Here is a 23,942-nt window from a genome sequence, read left to right on the forward strand (position 1 = left end):
AAAGTAATATGCGCCATTTGAAGAGATGGTACCTCATTGATTTCTGTTTGATAAGCAGGATTTAAGCTATTGTAGAGCACTGCTGCTAAGGCCATACTTTTCAAGTATTAATGATTTAAGTCAGTTTTATTCTAAAACTGTGTTTTTCTTTAATTAGATATGGTTGGGGCTATAACAAAAATCTGTAAAAGGAGTTTCTATAAAATTCACAGATAGTTTTTAAAAAAGCATGGAATAGCAGTGTACACAGAACCTTAAACCTTTCTAATTTTATTATAAGATTAAAACAATCCATCTGTGGTATTAATGACAGTTTGAAGAGTTGTCAGTACTATTTGTTTCAATAATAACAGATATGTTGTCTACAAATAAAACTGAATGACCATCAATATTAAGTGGCAGACAGAAGCTGCATGGGACCTAACAATGAATTTTGAGGTACTCCTTGATATGGTTTACCATTCTGAAGCACTATTTCTTCTCTCCAATGTTATAACCACTCTTTATTTTTTATTGGTTAGGTAGGACCTAAACCATTCAAATACAGAGCCTCCAGTTCCATATTTTTCCTGTTTACTAAGTAGAAAGGAGTGGTTCTTTAAAGACATAGAGGGAGTTGTCTACAAAGGAGCTTATTTTGTCTACAAATTGATTGACAGCAAAATTATTTTGCTTTTTTATGCACAATTTTGAACTTTTTTTGTGACAACCTATTGAGGTATTTCTGAAAGTGGTTGAAGAAGAGCGATTGGGCAGTTTTCCATAAGTTGATCTGTGTCTTTATTGAATAGTGGTTTTGCTACTTTCATTCTTGAGGGTACCTAAAACCTAACCTCTTTGGTATGTGGTTAGTGGCTGCACAACTATTTTAGGGACTGCTTTTAACACTTTCATTGTTATTCCATAGCATCATGCTGACGTTTTATTTTTTAGTGTTGGTACTGTATTTTATACATATTTTGTTGTAGTTTTGCTGATTTTACTGTCAGAGGCCACCTCTAAATTACAGATTGTCAAAAAAATTTATCTTATCTCTGCAACTTTCTACATTAGTGTGTGTTCTGTTTAAATTTTAAATAAATAATCAAGCAGTTCTTATATTGGAACCAGGTTTACAATATTTTAGTCCTTTATTTTGATTTTACAAATATCATGCCCCTGAACAGTAGTGCTGGTTTTAGCTTTAATTATTGACAATAGCACCATTGATTTGTTTACACCTTACAATGTACATCTATTGCTTATGAATTCTTTTGCTGATTTTACAACCTCCTTAAAAATATTTTTGTAATTTTTTGTGTAGGTAATGAAGGTAGGAATTTTGTTCTGTTTTAGTTTGCTGTGTGGCTGTCTATTCCTATAACTGCATGTTTGTTGCATCAGAAATCTCCTTTAAAATATACATTAATAGAGAAAGTTACAGTAAAATGTGTGGGACATTATCCAGAATTTCCTAAATTTTTAGAACTTCAAATACTATGTCCTATAATCCACTGCATCTTATTTAATTTATGATGGAATAAGTTCATTTTTTTCTGCACTGAGCTGTCATTTAGCATACAAGTTTTGGAGCAAGGTAGAACAGTTTAACTCCATAAAGAAAGCAAAATGGTCAGAAAGTTTTAAATCTAAACTATACATATTAGCCTATAATTGGTGTAATCGATTAAAATATTAAATAAAATAGAAAGAAACTTCCACATGGGAAAAATATAATAAAAACAAAGATTCCAAGACTTACCAAGCGGGAAACTGCTGGCAGACAGCCACATGAACAAAACACACAAACACACACACAGAATTACTAGCTTTCGCAATTTGCCTTTAAATATGTCTGCTTGTGTCTGTGTATGTGCGGATGGATATGTGTGTGTGTGTGTGCATGTGAGTGTACACCTGTCCTTTTTTTCCCCTAAGGGAAGTCTTTCCGCTCCCGGGATTGGAATGACTCCTTACCCTCTCCCTTAAAACCCACATCCTTTCATCTTTCCCTCTCCTTCCTGAAGAAGCAACCATCGGTTGCGAAAGCTAGTAATTCTGTGTGTGTGTTGGTGTGTTTTGTTCATGTGCCTGTCTGCCGGCGGTTTCCTGATTAAAATATTACCTATACATATCACTGAAATCTAATTTACTCAACTAATATTGATAATATTAGCATTTAAACTCCATGTTTTAATTGCATAAATGAATTTTTGTTGAGCAGTTGGCTTAATATCTAAGTCTGTGTTGAAATCAGCAGCTGTTATTATCCTTTTCTTCATTCTTTTTTTAGTTTCTGCAGTAGGCACTGCGGTTTTGACAAAAGGTTTTGTTATTACTGCATCTGGAATTCTACAAATATATAAAATTACAGTACCTTACCAAACTCTAGATGGTAGCTTACAAACATACACTCTTCCTTATGTGAATAAAAATAATATCTTGCTTTATGTTGCATTGACCTTTCTACAAGTTGTGGGGGAGCAAGATGGTATATTTTTACTTCCCTTCTTCTTTTGCCATCTGTCTCCTTAAAATTAATTTTCTCATTTTTGAATTAATTCCCATCAACATACGTCAGTATAATCTGAATTTTCATGAAAGAGAAATGTTGGCCCTCAGTTTTAAAGAAAATAACGCCAGATCTAACTTTGTGCCTAGTTTTTTGTATGTTATTGATTTCCTATTTTATTTTGACTAGTTAGTACCTTTTGTTATAGGGTGCTATCAGTAATTGTTTCGTAACTTAAATTCTATTGTTGACATATAAAGAAATATAAATTCTGTACTACACTCATGCTTATAAAGTAAGGATAATGCTGATACCTGGTAAAACAACGTTGTGATGTGTGATTTTGGGGTTGAAATCACCTCAGTATATGCCCATGCAGTGCATTTGACCTACGGTCATCACAGGGTGACACTGGCAGCAGTTCACATATGCAGTGGTGTGTTGGTGCATGTCAGAGTACGGTGCAGCGAGTAAGTGTGGCTGTGTGTTGCAAATGGCTCAAAAAACACATATTGATGATGTCTGAACAGTGATTGTAACTGGGTTCTCATCTGGTGTGAATCAGGAGCCAGATACCAACCTCCTAATGTCCTTGAAAGTGACCAGTATGGAGATCATGCTTTGATGTTGTGCACATACACCCCTGCATGTCTTTGACAGAGGAACTGTAACAGGTCAGGTGAATCAGGATGTCATTTTGCACCAGTACGTCCACCTTGTCAGAGGTGCAGTGGGTCTCACCTTCCTCCTGATGGATGATAATGCATGGCCCCACCAAGCTGCCATTTTGAAGGCGCACAGAAGACATCAGACGAATGGAGTGGCCTGCCTGTTCTCCAGATCTAAACCCCATTGAGTACGTCTGGGATGATCTCAGTCGACATATCACCACATGTCTTCAAACCCCTACAACACTTCAGGATTTCCGACAGGCACTGGTGCAAGAATGGGAGGCTATACCCCAGCAGTTGCTTGACCACCTGATCCAGTGTAAGCCAACCTGTTGTGTGGTCTGTGTACATGTGCATGGTGATCATACCCCATATTGATGTTGGGGTACATGCGCAGGAAACAGTGGCATTTTGTAGCACATGTGTTTTGGGACGGTTTTCCCCACTTATCACTAATACCATGGACTCACAGATCTGTGTTGCGTGTATTCCCTATGTGCTTATGCTATTAGCGCTAGTTTTGTGTAGTGAAACGTTGTGTGGCACCACATTCTGCAATTATCCTTAATTTATGAGCATGCGTGTAACTATAAACATTTGGAGTGTTGTACTTCCACACCCCACTTTTCAGCCAGTGTAGCAAAAAAATATGTTGACACCAAGGACAATTAATGAGGAAATGAAGCAGGTGTCATGTCACAAAGTATGCAGGATCTTGTATGTGTTACATCACTCCTACAAAATCTACTGACAAGACACAGATTTCCAAGATTATTTGAGATTTTAAGACCCCATCATGTGAAAAGCCAGGCCTTCCAGTGAATAACATCTAAGATATGCAGAAACCCAGCACACTACCCTAACCTGCATTGATAGAAAGTTATTCCCAGCTGAGTGCCTACTTCATTTAAGCCTTGCATCCATTGGTGGTAATACAGTATAGAAACTTTTCATGTAGAACATTCCAAATCATCATTTTCTTAGTGCCTTCCCTTCTCAGAATACTCCTTTTACTGGTTGATGAAGTTTCAGCCATAGTCTGAAGAACCAGTTCTTGAAGCTCAGGTTACCTTACATCATATGGTTTTCTACCAGTTGTAACTCTTATCAAATATGAGTGCCTCACACAAGTGTTAGTGGAGACATACAAATGATAATGCACAGTGTGAGTGGCCCCAGGGAAACATTCAGCAAAATGTTGACATGCCACATCTGCATTCCTGCCTGGTATGCTGTACGTGTAGTGCATGGTCATTATGTCAGATATTGAATATGTCATTGTGATGTGGAGTGTTGGCATAACCAGATATGAACAAGAAAGTGAGTAAAAAAGCACATTTGAGGCAAATTACACACCCAGAAGCCACAACAGGGAATTCTTGGCATAGCTCCCTAATGCAGGATTTCCAGCGCCATGATCTTAAGCTCAGTTTGTGATGTTTTGATGTCAAGAATAAATTTGTAAAGTTTCTAATACATGTTTTTGTACACTTTGTATGTGAAACAAAAATAATAATTATAAATGCTCAATACATGTATTCTCAGGTCGCACTGCACTTGATAGAAAAGGGACTGTAATATAAATGTTTCAGATTCTACGTGTAGACATACTGGAAGATGCTGGAGAAAGCCTAAGCCCAGAGATTGATATAGGTCAAGTAGAAGGAGCCTTTGTGATGGGTCTTGGCTATTGGTTAAAGGAATTCATGGTTTATGATAATGATACTGGAAAGGCATTGACAAACAGAACCTGGGTATGTTGCAGATTCATAATTTAGAGTGCTTTATCAAAAAAAAAACAAAAAAAATTGTTGCCTTTAGTGAACTGCAATGTAAAAAATTTAGCCACATAACAGTTAATTAAATTTGAGTTTCCTTCTTTGTCATCATCATGATGAAAAGTAATATGTGTTTCTATTTAGTGATCAAATATCACACATACTATGTCAAGTTTTTTCTGTGTCTTCATAACATACTTTGAAATACTATCCTCTTATCACTCACCCACATTTGTATCAAGAATTTAGAACATATATTGAGTTCCAATGTAGTGACCTATTTAGAACAAAATAATGAACTCATTGTATAAAATTCCATTTGCAACAAGGTGGATTCAATGGTTCTAGACTTCTGCAAAACTCAGTTAATGGTAAACAAATAGCAGGTTTTAATTTGTTGGCAGGATATGAGGAGCTGCAGGTTGGCTACAAATAAGGTTGTATTTAGGTCATTTGCATATCAAATACTCAAATACAACTCAAGTGTGTGGTATCCATTACATTTCAAGTGGATGCTGTGTGATTGCAAAGCAGGACAAGAAAAATATTTTCATGATTACTTGCCTAGCAAGAGATTGTAGCAGAATTACTTAAACATCATAATTGACAAACATTCAAAGAAAGATACAATATGTCTCATGAAAAACTGATTATACTTCCAAGACACAGTTTCAGAGCAAATATTAGAAATATTTTTCAGCCCCAAAAGTATCAGCCTTGTAGCAACTATCAAGCAATCATTTCAAATACACTCCATCTGTGGGGAATCATAGAGCAAAAAAGTATTATCTGTCATGATTCACAGAGAGTACACGTAGGTGTGATTACTGCAATAGACAAAATTCCTCAATAACATGTGATAAGTTAAAACTGTGTGCCAGACAGCTGTCTTTTTGTGAGCAAAGTACTATGACACGCAATACCCACACCTATATCACAGACTGACTCAGGGGTATTGCTTGCTACAGACTTTTCCTCATTTCCAACACACTCTACAAAACCTCTAAATAACATTCTGGGAGAATGTATGTAGTAAGAACTTTGGAGAATGTATGTAGTAAGAACTTTAATTTTGTCACAGTCCAAAGGTACTTATTGAAATAGAATTGTTCTATACTTTTGTGGAACTGTGCTATATTGATTATATGAAGTAAAATTGGATACTCTAGTAGCACTTGAAACAGCATCCCTGCCTCAGAAGAGCAATGTGCTAACATCTGGGCTATTCAAGGATACCTCCCAGTAACTGACTGATAGGGTTTATCAGAGTCAGAAGCAAGGCTTCTACAGTAGTGGACATTTAAATACTTGAACATATATTGTGTTTATTCATTCATTTCACAAAAACTACATCTTGTTGAAGCAATTATGCTAATCAGTCATTTGCTTCTATTTTGATCTCCAATAATAATTACATCATGTTATGCTCCTGGTATCTGCAAAATAAATATTCCTCAGACTTTCTATTTTTTTTAATTCATGCCTCAGCTTCATATACATTTATGTGAAAGATGCTCTGTGTAAAGATCTGACAATAAATTATATTTTTCTGATTTACACTTATTTTATTTGGTTTCTGTCCTATGATTCTGTATGATTTCTGCAGTTGTTTTTATTTACATCTGACTCACTCAGCACATTTTCTAGCGTATAAACATTGCTGCTGAATCCTTTATTCCTCCAGTATCCATTTTTTGTATCCATAAAAAAGTGCATTCCACACAGATGATTTTGTGAAAGAAATCTTGATTTTTACATCCATGTGATTATTTGTAGCAATATTTTTTGTAACTATGATTTCTTGTTTTGGCAATGATGTTTTTCTTCTCACCTCTATTAAACATCAACTGTCTTCCATATTTACATTGCTGACATAGCTGAACTGTGTTTCTCTTTTAATTTTAGTGCCAACAGTTTTCCTCCACATGGTGAACTCTTTTCACCTTTTTCATAACTGTCATTACACTTGTTTTATTGTTATTTACATTTTACTTTCTCTTTTTGTGCAGCTTATAACACCCATAACGTTTTCTTCATTTCCTTTTCTGAATGAGAAAGTATCATACTAATTAAGCATTAAAGCACTGCTGCTCTGGCCATGGGCACATCCATGTAGACCAACCAACTTCTATGCCATTCTCTGTCTGCGGTTTCATTGGAAAGTGATATGGAGCAGGAGGAGAGGGGGGGGGCAGGGGGGGGGGAGGCCTTTGTCAGTTTAACAGACTTGGTAACATTCCTTTACATTGAAGTAGCTCCTCTGTGGACATCACAGTACTGAATACATCCTGTGACAGTGCTCCCACCATGGAAGAGTCCCTGGCAGTAATAGGAATCAAACACTGTTCCCCCACTATGCAGCCAGTTGCGGTGGTGGATGAAGTATTGCATTGTATAATCAGTAAAACCAATTTTCATTAATGAACTTAAATTCTGTTCACAAAATTGACATAGCATTTCATAAAATTTAAGAAATAACTGTACTAAAAGCAGTAAAAGCATTTGAATGGATGAATTACAAGTGGTAGCAATCTTATCTCTTGCCTCCAAGATACTGCTGAAAATTTTTTAGAAAATATAACTAAAAGGAAAAAAATTATCAATGTAGAATGACAGGCCACTTTAAGATAGGGCAGGAACTTGAAAAGAAATTACTCTTTAAATTTGGTGCTGCAGAGAAGACAAAATGAACATGACATACTACTTTAATGGATTTGCGCAATGCTTTTAAATTGGGTTGTACTGTGAGAACAGAATAATACATTTATAAATAAAACAACTGTCAGTTACAAAAATTAATGAGAAAGAGATTTAAGACAGGAAAGGAGTAAGGCAGGTCGCCTTTTGTCCCCAGATCAAAGAAGTGTATACACTGAATTAACCATACAAACAAAATGAAACTTCTGTCTTCTAATTTTCATTCTACCCCTCATAGATAATGGCAGCTTTTCTAACATTAATCATCATGATAAAATTTGTAAATATTTGCAAACCTCCTCCAATAATTATTATTAATGATTTCTCAGTTTTTATTTTAAAATGTAAAATTAAACTTTTTTTTTCGAGGAAAATACTTTCTTACTGTTAACAACAGTATAATTTGGTTCTTAGAACTACAAACCTCCTGGGGCCAAAGATATCCCTATTGACTTGAGAATACAACTGAGGAAAAATGCTCCTAATCCTGTTGGCGTTCTTCGTTCAAAAGGTTGGTTTCTGTTAGAAGTATTTGCGTTAATTTAAAACTAAAATGTTACTCATGTGTTTGTAATTTATAGCAACTGGTGAACCACCCTTGTGTATGAGTATTTGTGCTTTATTTGCAATACGAGAAGCGGTACTGGCATCTAGACAAGCTTCAGCACACTCCGAAAAGTGGTTTGAGATGAGTAAGTAATTTAGTTCATTCTTTATTATATTTATGTGTCAGTTCTAGTGAAATAATATGCTGTACTAGGAATAACATGAAAATACAAAAATTCATGAATATTGTGTTTAATATGAATGTGGTGAAAGACATGTCTGCAGTTTGTGTACTTTAACTCTAAATTATATAAATAGCAGAAACTGAATTTTTGTATTTTCCATGGAATGAGATCATAGACTATACTTTAAAAAATCTGTGTCCTCAAGGCATTGTAAAGTATAATGCATTTTGTTTTTCAGATCCTCCAGCTACCCCCGAGAAAGTTTTCCTTGCTAGCTTGATAAATTACAAGCAATTTGAACTTTAAAAGCCTGGAAAGTTAATGAGGCTTTTGCTGGGCTTATGCATTCGATAGTTTCAAATGATGAGTTTCTCACAGTGGATCCTGAGGTTTTTTTTAAAAATATGGCATGCAGAATGTACAAACTGCATAAGGAACATAATGTCATTCTATATAGATTAGTTTATTCATTACCTAGGGATGCATGTTTTGGAAGCAACTTGGCATTTTTCTTACTTTTTGCACACTATTTTTTTCCTATAGCTATTTAACTGTAAATTGCACATCCATCTATGTAAAACTGAAACTAAAATGTTTACCAGTGATGTCTTCTACTTATCAACTGGCTCTTTGTTTTATCAACATTTTATTTATTTATGTCTTAGACCTCATTCTGAAAACTTTGTACAAATAGTCTTCTCTCCTCTTCTTCATGAGTTCACTTTAAGATCTAGGTAACATGTTTTCTTTTCTACTAAGGCAAAATCTGTGTTACATGGAAGGGACATCTGTGCTTGCAAAAGAAACTTGTTTCCTATATGCTCAGACTTTCAACAAGAAACAATGTATAGTTCAGATGAACAATTCCTATTTTGAACAACATGCACTCTGTCTTAACCACAATTTTTTATATTATTTTAGCCTGTTAAGGAATCAAAGGTATAGCTCTCAGTAGGTGACTTCTTCCTGAAATCACTTTTCCAGGGGTGGAAATATATTACTCTCTACCTTGAGGAAAAATTTTGTTCTCCAACTCATTCACTTCAAAATAAAATTTATTTTCTTGGATTTCTTTCCACTGTCACCATCTTTTTTACATGAGTTGAAACACAGCTTCTGATGAGTTTAAATAATCATAGATCCTTTCCAACACAAAAAATAAAATTAAAGAACAAACCTTGCAGCTACTGATACCAACAATTTTTGAAACCATTTTTGTTTACTTTCACTCACAGGCAAGTAATTAGAGCATCAAGAGAGTTACTCCTGTGATTTTATAAACAGTTAGTACATAGTTCATTCATGTAACTTTGTTCTGAGCTGATAAGATTTAATTCTAAGTAAATCATCCCTAAATTTTCAAATTTGCCATATATTATAAAGAAACAGTTTAATTCAGGTAATGTACACTGAGCAGAATAATATGCTGTTCAGTTTTTCAAAATGATCTTTACTGAAAATGATCTAAACAATATAGCCATCTTCACATTTACATAGGGGGTTTTATGGTACCCATAGCTTAAGAAACTGATTTGATGCTAATTTAAACATAGGAATGTTAACTGTCTCAGTTAATGACATGTATTCAGTGTAAGTTGTTCATAACTCATTTTTTTTAATTTTGTTTTTGTAAAATTATAATTGTTCCATCTCAAACTGTTTACTGTTGTCATTTATTGCACATTCTAAATGCAAAATACGATATAAAGGTTTGATTAGGATTATATATTTTTCATTAGATCCCCAGGTATATAATCTTTGTCACTTAAAATACTTTTCTGTACCTCTCTTAAATTTCCAATTAACACCTTAAGGATTTTTATTGTTTCTGCTACTGTTCATAAATAGGCTACATTCTGACAAATATTGCACTTTTTTATATAACTATTGCTTTTATTCCTATCAAATAAAAGTGAATTGTTCAATACATATAAAAATTTATACTGATTATGTAGTTACAATATAGACAATAATTCTTTTTTTTTCTTTTTTAAGCCTTTGAGTCTTACATGATGCATGTTGTTCACACTACTCTACAAAAAGTATAAATTATGTTTAATAACAAATAGAACATAATGTTTATGAGATGACTGCATTACTGGCAAAAGGAACTTAGCTAAAGAAACTTAGAGAATAAAACAAGAAAGTGACCATGTAGCATAAAGCAAAATATGCCAGTACATAACCAGTTTTTAAAGTGGCCTTTCAAAAGAAAGTAGATTACTAACACTACTCACATAACACCTTTCTGAGAAATCATAGACCACTTTTTCATCTGTGAGATTTGGAGAAAAAGAGCTGACTTCTGAAGTGGAGAACTTGGAAACACAAAAATCAGGAAACTATAAAACTATAAGCACAATCAAAGGAGCTGAAAACATTCATAGACAGAAACCAGGAAAGGCATGAAAATGATACCTAACCACCATGGCAATGGCACAAAACACATAACTGATTGACTGTGAACAATGAAGAGTATTGTGATACGTTACTTATAACATTATATGTTAAGGCTATCTAATGACTTGCAGAAAGTGGCTAATGAGGGGTGTTATTATTTACTGCAAAATTTAATGGAGGAAGCATTACTATGCAGGCTTTTCTTAAACAGTTCACATTGCCAGTTGAGCATTACTGGACATTTCATTGTTATCTTTACTGTGCCAATGATTTTTAACTCATGTTTTTTATTTTCTGTTGTGTAATTTCATGAAAGTTAAGTAAAATGCTGTTTTTGGGCCAAGTTGTGTGATAAATATCACCCAAATCTTGTTAAGTAAAAAACACTATGTGGATATGTATATGAATACATAGGTGAAAGTGTACATGAAAACTGTATAAAAATGAGTCAGGAACTTTAGAGATTTATTCTTGATGTCAAAACATTAAGAAAAATTTCAGACATACATGGATTGAAAAAGCCTTAATCAAATAAATATGAAAGAACTTATTACTAGTGGCATAAAAATGATACTATTGGATATCGACTACAGTTAGTCCTTTGCGACGTTATTAAGATTGCTGTGATGAATGAAATTCATGTCATCATATTATCGGGAACACTTACTATCATATATTATTTATTCAACAATTTATTTACATAAACATACCAGAGATGATGAAACATAAACTACTGAACAAGAAACAAACAAAGGAAAAGACATATTTCTTGCCAACACTCTCAGAAGTTATCAAGATGTTAATTTGGAAACTCTGGAGGTCTCACTACTTGGCAACACCACTGATGCTTAACATTTAAGATTGCCTTTGTCAAAAAATCTGATTTCTGTTTCTTGGTACTGACTGACTTGATGCTGTACTTTCCTCGATTTATTAGATCACTAATATAGTTGTGCCTCACATAATTGTGTTTAATGCATACCCTTGGTACTCAGTATAGTGGCACCTCTGTTATCGTGGAACACACTTACTGGTTTTTTACTATGTTTAGCACTCAATTCATGATAAATCCTTGGACATATATTGTTGTTGCCACTGCTGTTGATAGGGCCATGTATTCAGATTTTGTAACTGAGAGAGCAACTATTTTTAGCCACTTTAAATTCCATGAAACTGCAGCCCAATTAACTTGTAAATATAGCTATTCATTGATTGAGATCTGATGTCTTTCAAGCCCATGACTAACAAAATTGTAATCATCAAAATTGATCATTAGATGATTAAAGTTTCCTCCAGTGGTTACAATATAATTGGTGAATTTTTTGTACAAGCAAACTGAGATTTTCACTCAAGTTTTCAGTTACATCAGGAAGTGAGTCTTCCCCCAAGGTTTTAACACTCTCTCCTGTGGGGAAAAGTCTTCGAATCTTACACTGATACTTCCAGGTCACCAACAGCTTTCATTATCTGGACTGGATCAAGAGTCAACTGACCTAAAAATTACTTGTGCACACACCTCAGATAGCCAGAGACCTGGCTAGCAGCCTTGAATGTTGATTCCACATGACCCATTTAGGAGGATCAACCCTGTGGTGCAAGTCTAGGAAGTCACAGCCCAGCCTGTCATAGAATGTGTTTCTGTGGGCTTCAGCTTGTTGAAGAGGCTATTCCATAACTCACAGAGGAAGCAGGATGTAGCCAACTGCAGATTGTGATGCATGCTGGGACAAACAATTCCTGTTGTTTGGGGTCTTAGGTCATACATGTATGATTGGATCGATTTGCAAAGAAGGTTGAGAATACCAACTCTGGAGTTTCAGTGAAGCTCACAATGTGCAGCATTGTCCTCAGAACTGATCACAACCCACCACTGGGCTGTGATTGGCTTCAGGCAGTCTGGGCTCAGCAGCCAGACACTGTGGCCATGTGTGTGTGAGTTGCATTTGTGTGTGTGTGTGTGTGTGTGTGTGTGTGTGTGTGTGTGTGTGCATTTTTGATGAAGGCCTTGTTGCCCAAAAGCTCATATTCTGACAGTCTTTTTTTTGTGCCTATTTGCGACTTAGCATCTCTTCCATGTAGTGAGCAGCAACTATCATTTTCATAATATTGGTACAAAATATATCCTTCTCTACTCCATCTACTTCACTTCTGACTGCAAATGTGCCTTTGAGTTTCCACACCGACCCAAAATCATTCATATCTACAAAACAATGGTAGTGTGAATTGCCTGTCATTCTGCTCAACAATGATTTATGGTTTCTTCACATGCAAGTGATTTTCCACAAACACAAAGTACTCAGCGACTTTAACAGACATGTGTTAGTGTTGGAACAATTACACGTACGAATAATCATATGCTCATGTAAAAAACACTGTGATGAAACATTATTCCTTGCAAAAACATGAATGTTTGAAAAATCAGCTTTCACCTCAGACTTATGTACAACTGAAACCTTATGAAGGGTGGAGCATATTGTGTATGTTTGTAAATACAACTCTCTTGACAGAAACTGCATTATGTCTAACTTTCCACAGAAATGTGTTGGTGATGGATACTAACCTACCAATATCAAACCTACCAGAGAAATCAGACGTAATGGCTAATTACCTAGAAGACAATTTTTGTAACCAAACTTCATCTTTTGAGAGCAGCACTAGAAGATTCATGCTAAATAATGAAAATGGTCCTGGTCCCAGAATGTGCATGACAACCTTAGCAGCTGCTACTGGTACTGTATGGGTGACTTCATGAGGAAGATGTTGCTATCACCACCATCAAACAGCTCGTGCAGTAAAAATCTGTGGCAGTTCACACACAGTTCAGTACCTACAAATAAAACGTATGTACAAAGAACAAAATTTTGACAGCAATGGAAATGCTTCACATCAGATGACAACTTGGTACCACAAAAAGTTTGGACACAATGCAAGACAATCTAAGGTGCAGTTACCCAAATAGAGATGACAAGCATTAGTGGGTGGCAACACTCATCATACAGATAAGTACCACCTGAATAACAACAAAAACAATTGTATGAACTATTAGTCAGTCAGTTAGTTAGTTAGTTTCAGTTTCCATGGATAATTTGCAAGATAAATCATAATAATGGGGGATGAGTATTTTACATTCGCATTACAAATTAGATTGTAAATATGGCTTCATGTTGAACATTTGTAATCTAGCGGTTAGTATTGCAGCTAGCTTGCTCCCCTTTAAATATAATTTCACACACTCAGTCTGCACTCAATGATGATGTTGAGTTATTGAGTCCAGATGTTTTAATTTAAACTCAAGATATTTATTGATCATCAATCTTTAACACAAAATTACACATCAAATTATACAAATAACACAACAACTTTGAAAAACATTGCCATCTTCACACCACAGCTCCATTCTTTCTCTGTTAGAACCTACTGACCACTCAGTGATTTTACAGAAAACACAGCACGGTTATTACATGTATAGATCAGTACTAGGGAGCAGTTGCCTGCAGTGATTCACTATCCACCAATTACTTTTACTTTGGACTATTGCAAATAGGACACTGCAAAAGTCAGTTCCAAGAAATGTATTTCTTAATTACAGTTAAAAAACAAAGAGAAATCTAAGGGTCCACAGAGTACATATCATACTAATGGAAAATAGGACTGGCTATCCCCCAAAAAAATCATATCACAACATTTCCTACCAATATTTAAAATTTTCTAAATACTCAAGTCTCTTCCTTACACTTCACCTAATTAACAATTGCACATACTGTGACTACAGAATATATACATACATGCTCACATTATGTAGTCATTAAGCGATAATAATATAATGTGTAATAAACAAGATGAAAGTGTTATTATGTCACATGATGTTCACAGATGCATTGTGTCTGTATCAGATAGTGATTGGGCATTTTTACTTCACATGGTGGGAAAGAAAGATAGTACGCAGACATCACACAGCAATTACTGAGCATGATGCACAATACCAGACTGCTATCTGGTGCCAATCATCACAGATTTTAAATATGAAGTAAATTGTACATCTGTATTTGGTGTTGTCAATCATCTCTCACAAGATACAAGATCAAGGATAACTAAATAAAATGGCCATCATCATACCATTCAGGTTATGTCATTACCACTTTATGTTGTATTGATTAAGAACCATAACACAGACATGGCAGAGATTCATGCACAGCATTTTATGTCATCTCCCATTTGTCTTTTGATACCTTGATGATATTTTGATATTTTCTAAGTTCTTGTGAGAACATTTGGAACATTTGCCCCAACTCTTTCAACATCTTGAAGATTTTGGTGTTCTCATGAATGCAGAGAAATGGATGTTCAAAAAAGCAGAAATCTTTTTTCTGGGTGACAAGGTCTCCATACAGGGCTGGCACCACTGCAAGAAAAATATTCAGTGTCCTACTATATATAGAGGACTTCAGTAATTTATGAGCATCATGTGCTTTTATTGACATCATTTACCACATGTTGTAGTTGTGCAATAGCCTCTCAATCTGCATCTCACCTGAAAAAACACTTGCAACAACAGAAAAATTGTGTGATCTACAGAAGCATCTAAAGCGTTTGGAAGATTTGAAGACGGCGCTAAGACAACACTGCTAACACATGTGAAGCATCATGCACTGAATAGTCCTTTGTGTATACCAGCCAGGTAGCAGAGGGCACTGCCTTAAGCAACAGTTTCATGGATCTTAGAAGCACCTGCCATTTTTCTCCAGGCTTCTTAAAGAGATGCAAACTAGATGAAGCACTACAGATAGAGAAATTATTGCTGTGTATGTGGTGATTACACACACTCAACTCAGGTTAGAGTGCCAACATTCTGCAATGTTTATGGACCATTGACCACTCTTCTGTTCTACGGCAGCCAATTAAACTTATTTCACCTTGTTGATAAAACATGTAGAATTTGTCCCACAGTTTACAATGGATGTTCAATTCATCAAAGTTGAAGACAATACCATGACTGACTGTTTTTCAAGAAACATATCCAGAACAACAATTGAGGATTGGGTGAATATTGCAGATAGCCAGCTGATAGATGCCTTTGTACAACAGAGCATCCTCAATAAAGCCTGCCTTTATACAGCAATTGAAAAAAAAAAATCGCTCTTAGTCTTCAGAACATTGCAAAATAATATGCACCATTCTTATGGCAATGTATTTTCAACTCAATCGAAGGTAATATCTTACTGTATATTACTGAATATTAAAAGTCTTACTTAAATTCAAAATGACATCAGTGTCTAGAAGCTCTTGTGTAGTGCACAGTTTTAATGTCAGTTGTTATGTGTTTAGCAACAAGGCATGAATCAAATAGTTCCATTACACAAGAAGTGCAACTTTATTCACAATCGCCTAGAGTTTATCCACATTCACTTTTACAGTTTGAAGACACATGATGAATGCATATAATTCAGGACCATTTATATTGTTCCATATAGCGAAGAGCTTCATTCACCTTTGCACTTCAAGCCCTAAATTGGTCTGATGGGTTGGCACTGGAGAACAGTATTTATCATAGATGGTAAGTGTCATTTTTACTCTTCTCCCTGTGTTGTAAAAACAGATGTTTTCTTGTACCATTTTAAACCATTTTGTTGCCTCAGTGTCCAAACTTTTATGTGCATAAGTGATTAAAGCCTCAGTATACCATATTTTACAAACTGTAAGACACTGCATATTGTAAGAAGCACCTTAGTTTTTAAGCAACTTTTTAAAAAATAATATTTTTATCATTTGAATTATTCGATTGCAAAGCCTGACTAAAGGAAATTTCTTACTTTATAAAACCAAACTGAACTTTAAAATCACTTAAAATCATTATCTGAATTTTGTTCTTTTTCTTCTTCCTCTTCACTGTCATCATTGTCCTTTTCATATATAAAATGGTCTTCGCTGCCATTGAGTGCATTACCTATTCACCACTTCTTGAAAGATTTACAACAATGATTTTTCTCACTCTAGACCATGACTGTTTTATTCATTGACACCCTTGTTTGATTTTAGGTTATTTTAATGCTCCCTTTGGTGTGAATTCGTGTTGGGTTTCAACCATCATCTATTTCTTCCATCCTACCTAATACAAATCTTAAACAATTTATTTGTCGAAATATCGAGAGGTTGCAATTGTGAAGTAAGCCTTCCTGATATAACAGCAATCTCTGTATTTCACTATCTCATTTTCTGTTTTACAAATTTTTTAAAATGACTATTAAACTGATCTAGCAGAAGACTGTTCTTCAATAAAGCATCTTTCCAACAAAATTGAAAATATGGGTGATTTTTAAGACTGGTGAGAATTATAAACACTGGACATTTTTATATTAATTTCAAGTATAAAATGCAACAAAATTTCAGAGGCAATATTTTGAAGAAAAATGTGCATCATATAGGTCATAAAATAGATTGTTCAGGCCAGCACAGTTTCCAGTCATCTAAATCTGGTTTCCTATATAAAATTCCTTAGTGTACTTTGTAATAGTGATATGTTGTTTCTGCCTCATTTCTAGTTAGAAAACTCTTTACTAATTTCCAGTTATTGTCATGATTCTGGTTACTTCAGATATTCCAATGTAATTTTAAACCCTATCTTCCTCCCCATATCATTTTTTGAATTACCCACAGAAAACCTTGATAGAGCATCAACTATCACCTTTTATTTATCTTGCACATACTTAACCCATTAAGTACCAATTTGTTTTCTTTCATCTACATTTATTTCTGTGTTGCCTGATTGACATAGAGATGAGGAAAAGGAATACAAAAGAAAAAATTCAGTAACCTTGAAATAAATGATTTATTTTAATTGATCCCCAAATGGGGGTCATGGCACATGCCACACTCTTTTTACATTTTATTTTATTGTTTTATGCCAGACAGCAAAACAATCAATGTGGAATCCCACATTGCACACAGAACACTCTTTCCTCACATTTTTCTTGCAAATTGCACATTGTTTTGTTTTGTTTTCCCAGTGTTGTGTGTTCAATGACATGTCTGTTTCTAGAAGTCCTGAATTCAATTGAAACCTGTGAAAGGTATGATTTTTGGGTATGATGAATGCCCTGCCAATTTTAGATCAGAAGCAGCAGATGGTTGAACAAGATATGCTCTTGCCACCATCCTCCAGAACTGAAGCAGCGGAATATTTTCATTCAAGAGGCAGTAGATGACATGCGCATTGACCAATCTACATCTGATGCATTGGTGAACAATGGGAAGTGCCATTTCTTACCTCGAATTCTCACACAATATTTTTGTACATTCCAGTCCAGTTTGACCACACCTCCCATATGATTGTTATATTCTGAAATAATTATTGGCTGTGAAACTTGCACTTCTTTGTTCTCAGATTTGCTCCATCACTTTACTTGGATTGCTGCATGCACTATTTTATGATCTGACAAGATACTTACACAATTGTTATCTTCCCACAGTCCTTCCATTATCTCTGTATTCTTGTCAAATCTATGGTCATATGCTCCTCTTTGTTTCTTCTCCCTGCTGTTCTCTGATTGTATCAGCCAGTTATTCATTCGGTTCATACGGGCAGTTCAAGTTGCCCTTGTTCTCATTTCTGAGAGTTCTTTCAACAAATGGAAGCTCATGAAAAAGTTATCAAAATAGATTTTGTGAAGTTCAAGAGTCTGCAGAAAAGAAATCATATTCAGCACAAATGATCTGCCAAGTTCTAGAACTGAAACTTTACTTGTATCCTTCGATTTTCCTTCATAGATTGACATATGGTAACAAAAACCGCTTTGAGAACAGCACATGGCCCACTGTTTGAATGTGACTGGTTTCCCACAAATGAACTGTTTTAGGTAATGGTGTCCATAATATCATACCAACTGCTAATCAGTGCTCAGGCTGTCAGAAAAAACTTGAAATTTCATGAAATTATTATTCAGTAAATCCATCAACAGACCAATTTAAAAAAGTTTATCCTTTTTGTCTCGTGGGATTCTGTTCAGATGTGTGTTATCACTGAAATGATGTTGGCACTTTATTTTTAGGTATCAATTGCGACTCATACACTGTTGTACACATGTTATATCAAAGTCCTCATCTTCATTCCAGTATAGCTTTTTCTGTGGAAGAGCATGGCATCCACTGAAGAGTAGTATACTTGTGAACTTTTTTATGCATCCATTGGATAACTCATAGTTGTGATTATAGTTATGTGTAGCATGTTGGACACTTTCACTGACTATCAACTTCAATATCTGTTCATTAAAAAATTCTTCAAAGCACTCAACAGCAGATTTTGCTTTCAGCGCTGCTACTACATTGGATTTTTGGTGTTAAATTTCTGCTGTATCAGGATAAATTTTAGAGTAAGTCTTATTTTCCAATCAGAAGTGATAATAGCTTTCACTTTCTTCTTTTGTTGGCCTGCATGTTCCTCATTTTCCTTTCCTCCATAGGAAAGAATTTTCAAGGAACCTGGCACATCATATGGAATGGTATTTACAAATATATTTTTGTTGATATCTTTGCAGAGAGACATCTCATCTGCTGGATCTGGAAGGAGCTCTATGGTGTCAATGGTCTCATTCGTATCACTATCATTACCAAAAGAAGCCATGATGTTCAGGTCATTTACATACCACATTATTGTGCCGGCCGAGCAAATAAAAGCAAAATAAATTTTTATGTGCAAACTGCCATGAGCCCCAAATGGGGATCGAAGGTCAGACATGTGTCATGCAGAAATGAAATAGATCTTTGAAATAGATGATCAATAAACATCATGTCAAACCATTACAGAACATGACTTACACAGATACTGGAAATTATTTACATAATAATATAACTTATCCTTTTATGAAAATGTGTAACTCTTGTAATGCTGAAAAACGTAGCTTCTTCACAGAAACAAAAATGTACAACTCACTTGTTTAACAACAACTGACAAAACTTCAATGCAAGTGCTCGAAAAAGGTCTAAAATTGCAGAATTTCCATTACAAAGACAAATCCCCAAATGGGGATCATGGCACTTAGTGGGTTAATATCATAGTCAAACTGAAAATTATACCCATCTTTAATACAGTTTTCATCCCAGTAGCTAAGATAATGCTTTATGGTCAGTGTAGACAGTTACTTTATGACCCAAACAATACTTTTGAATTTGTCAAATGTCCAATGAATATCCAGGAGTTATTTTTTTCATCACGGTGTAATATCTTTCATGTTTACACAATTTCCTACATGCAAAAGCTTTGTATTATGTTCAGTTTCTCCTTCAGCTTCTATTTTTTGAAATATATAAGCACCAAGTCCTATATTGTTGCTGCCTATTGTGACAAAAAAAGGAAAGGATATGTCTGATTTATTGCAAGATTTGACTTTGACACAGCTGTTTTTTGATTTCATCAAATGCATTCTGATATTCCTGATTACAGTACTCCATAGAGTTTTTCTTCAGCAAATGACATAAACAAGTGGTATTCAAAGCTTGATTGCTGACAAAGTTTCTACAGAATCCCACTAACCTGAAAAATGACTTTAATTGTTTCTATTTTTGGTGCAGAAAAGTAAATGATGGCTTTAATATAATCTCTGTCAGGTGAAGTCCTATTTTCTGAACTATCTGAGATCAAATATGAGCTACTCTTATATTTAAGACATTCATGTTTCTGATGGAGTTCCACTATATTTTCAGGATGGCCAGTCTCTCTTATAAGGAACTTATTCAAATGTCTGGAATCAGTGACTAGTCTGACACCACTATCTCATTTTGCAACAGTTCCCAGAGAATTGTTGCATTCACTGCTATTTCTCTCTAAAATTTGGCATGTTTCCACTTTTTTTAAAAAATCTTGCTCTCTGTTGGTTTTCTCTTTGAAAAGAGGATCATATAAGGTTTCATAAAGAATGGTTGGTGAGCTTTAAGGTGTAAATTAAACTGATAATGTTTGACTCACCCTGGATTATCACAAAATACATATTGCAATTATCACAACATTCCAGAATGAGTTTTTCACTCTGCAGCAGAGTGTGCACTGATATGAAACTTCCTGGCAGAGTAAAATTGTGTGCCCGACCGAGACTCGAACTCGGGACCTTTGCCTTTCGCGGGCAAGTGCTCTACCAACTGAGTTACCAAAGCATGACTCATGCCCAGTCCTCACAGCTTTACTTCTGACAGTATCTTGTCTCCTACCTTCCAAACTGTACAGAAGCTCTCCTATGAACCTTGCAGAACCAGCACTCCTGAAAGAAAGGATACTTTATTACTTCATTACTATATCTTCATCGTTTACCAGCCATGGCTGGACAGACTGTGTCACAAATATAATGTTTATCAACTAACATTTATACAACACCATATACAAAATTTATATTACAAATAAAAGAAAATATTTATGCAGTGCACAAAAACACATAGAAGATAGTGGGAATGAAATATAACTAAACAGGAAAGTAAAACTTCAAGCAGCAAATTAAAATACCATAAAACAAAATGTTTACAAGTTCATGTAGCTCACACACACAAAGTTTCATTTTGGCAACATATGTACTTTAAGTAAAACACAAAATTAAATGTTCCGTTAACATAAAAAGAAGATTAAATTTAGGCAAAATTATATATAAAACATAAAAATATTTATTATTTTGTCCATTCACTGGAACCACTGTTGAAAAACTCTTCCAAGGAATATTGTGGATGTTGTTTCAAGTCCTGAGCAATTTTTTTGTGAAATAATGCAGGTGGCAGGGATTTGACTTCTGGAGGCAGTTGATTGTACATTTTTAGGGCAACAGTTGGAAAGCTGTCTTGTGTACTTGATAGGCGACATCTTGGCACTTTAATGTTCCTCTTACAGCAAGTGTCATGATTATGTATTTCTTGTCTTATGCTAAAATTCCCTTGATTTTTTTTATATACATGAGGCAGAAAAACACATACTGGCTAAAAACAGTCATTATGCCTAACCTGGTGAAAACAGGCTTAGAGTGGTCCAGTCTTTTGCTAGAGGATATGATACTGATGGCTTTTTTTTGTAATAGCAACACATCTTTGCTGCCTGAGGAGTGTCCCCACAACAACAGTCCATAGATAATGTGGCTGCGGAAGAGTGCATGGTAGACTATTGTGAGAAACTGGTCAGTTATTACCCTCTTCAGCTTCCTCAGGAGGTATATCACATGTGAAAGTTTGGTGCATACGTATGTAGTGTGATCATTCATGAACAGTTTGCTGTCAATCTTGAAGCCCAGTAGTCTGAAAGTCTGCATGTTTTCTTGGTCTTCAATGTTGATTAGACTGCATATCAAATGTTGGGTTTTTTCTTCATTGATCTTCATTTTGTTTATTACGAACCATTCTTTTATTTCTTCAAACATCAAATTTGATGCACCAAGAGCTTCTGCGGCTGTATGTCCTTTGGCAATAAGGGTAGTGTCATTTGCAAACTGCAACATTTGAGTATTACAGATCGTATCATTGACATATTTGAGGAATAGGAGAGGTCCTAAGACTGATCCTTGGGGCACTCCATTTTCCAGTTTGTGTTCAAGGGAAGTTGCTCTGTGCACTGATACTACCTGCTTTCGGTTTTCCAAATAAGATTGGAGTGTTGATAGAACAACATCTCCTACACCACAGCATCTTAACTTGGCTATTAGTGTTGTGTGTAAGATGCAGTCAAAGGCTTTGCTGAGGTCACAGAGTGTCAGTACCACACTCTCTCTCTCTTCAAAACTCTGTCAAATTGTTTTTAAAAAGTCCAGTGTGGCTGTCATTGTTGATCTCCCTTTGCGGAATCCGTGCTGTGTCTTTTGGAATAAGTTGTTTTCCTCAAAGTAATTCAGTACCTGGTGGTGCATCACAGACTCAGTAACTCTGACTAGTACTTGTACCACAGAGATTGGTCTGAAGCTGGACACCTCACGTGGATCCCCCTTCTTATATATTGGTACTGCGCGCGCCAGTTTAAGGAAGTCTAGGAAGACACCAGAAGATAGACATTTGTTTATTTCTATGGCTAGTGGCTGAGCTAATTCTGCAATAATTTTCTTTAGCAGTGTGCAGGACATACCATAGACGCCTACACTTTCTGAGTGTTTGTAGGAGTTCACAATTTTTATCATGTCTTCAGAGTGTACTTCCTTCCAGTTTTGAATACTGCAACTGTCTGTATTTTTTATGTTTGCAGTCGGATCTAGGTCAGAGTGTGGAATTTCACTCACTGTCTTTTCCACTATTCTGACAAAATATTCATTGAAGTCATCAGGGCTAAACGAATTTAAGCAGGAGGTAGTCTTCTTTGTGTTCTCATTTACAAGATTCCAGGCAGCTTTACAAGGATTTTTGGCCTCTTTAATGTATGTATCATTGTATTTCTTTGTTGCTTCCTCTACTGCCTTCCTATAAGCTTTTTTGGCTTTTAGGTAGTTGCAGTGATGTAATTCTTTAGCTGGAATGTCTAAAGCTGATTTAATTTGGTCTTTGCACATTGTTACAATACATTTCAATTTATTGAGCTCGACAGTGTACCATTGTTTCACATTGATAACTTTCTGCCTGTCTCGTGATTTGTCCAGAGAATTCTTCACTGATCTTACCGGAAACATGTCATCAAATATTGCTTTTAATGTTTGGAACAGACATAAGAAAGAATCACTAACTCTGCAATTTTCTGCTGCCAGTTTACACAAGAAAGAGCTGCTTTGAGATCATTTAGTCTCTCTTCTTTAACAAATCTTCTTTTGAATGTGTAGTTTGAATGCCATGTGCTTATCTGCAGTTTGCTCCTCATACTGGTTTCTTTACTAGTGCACAGTGATCTGATATCATAGGTTCAACTACACTGAGTTTATAATCCCAGATGTTGAGGTTGGTGATTATGGTGCCCAGGCATGCACCACTCCTTGTTGGGAGGTTTTTGCAATAAACAACTCATAATTGGTAATTAATCTCATAAAGACCCTCTCTCTGGCATCTCCATCACCTATGTGTATGTTAAAATCTCCACACAGTGCAATTTTTGACTTTAGGTGTGCTAGGTAACACAAACAGTTCTCCATATGTCCAATAAAATTCTCAAAGTAACCATCTAGTGAATGGTACACAGTAACAACAACTAAATCAATATTTGTTAATAACAGTGCAGCTAATTCAACATCAAAATCCACAC

At 35.3% G+C, this 23,942-nt stretch overlaps 1 protein-coding gene across 1 annotated transcript in view; it reads left to right on the top strand.

Annotated features, from left to right (window-relative positions):
• LOC126284101 (xanthine dehydrogenase-like) overlaps window positions 1-11,228 on the top strand; it is a 301,701-nt gene extending 290,473 nt beyond the window's left edge. The window contains exons 24-27 of the mRNA XM_049982754.1: window positions 4,755-4,916; window positions 8,052-8,148; window positions 8,219-8,329; window positions 8,607-11,228. Coding sequence (XP_049838711.1) covers window positions 4,755-4,916; window positions 8,052-8,148; window positions 8,219-8,329; window positions 8,607-8,674 — 438 coding nt within the window. The 3' untranslated portion in view covers window positions 8,675-11,228. The remainder of the gene's footprint in view (window positions 1-4,754; window positions 4,917-8,051; window positions 8,149-8,218; window positions 8,330-8,606) is intronic.
• Window positions 11,229-23,942: the final 12,714 nt, after the last annotated feature.

Source organism: Schistocerca gregaria, chromosome 8, assembly GCF_023897955.1.
Source record: "Schistocerca gregaria isolate iqSchGreg1 chromosome 8, iqSchGreg1.2, whole genome shotgun sequence".
Classification (NCBI taxonomy): domain Eukaryota; kingdom Metazoa; phylum Arthropoda; class Insecta; order Orthoptera; family Acrididae; genus Schistocerca; species Schistocerca gregaria.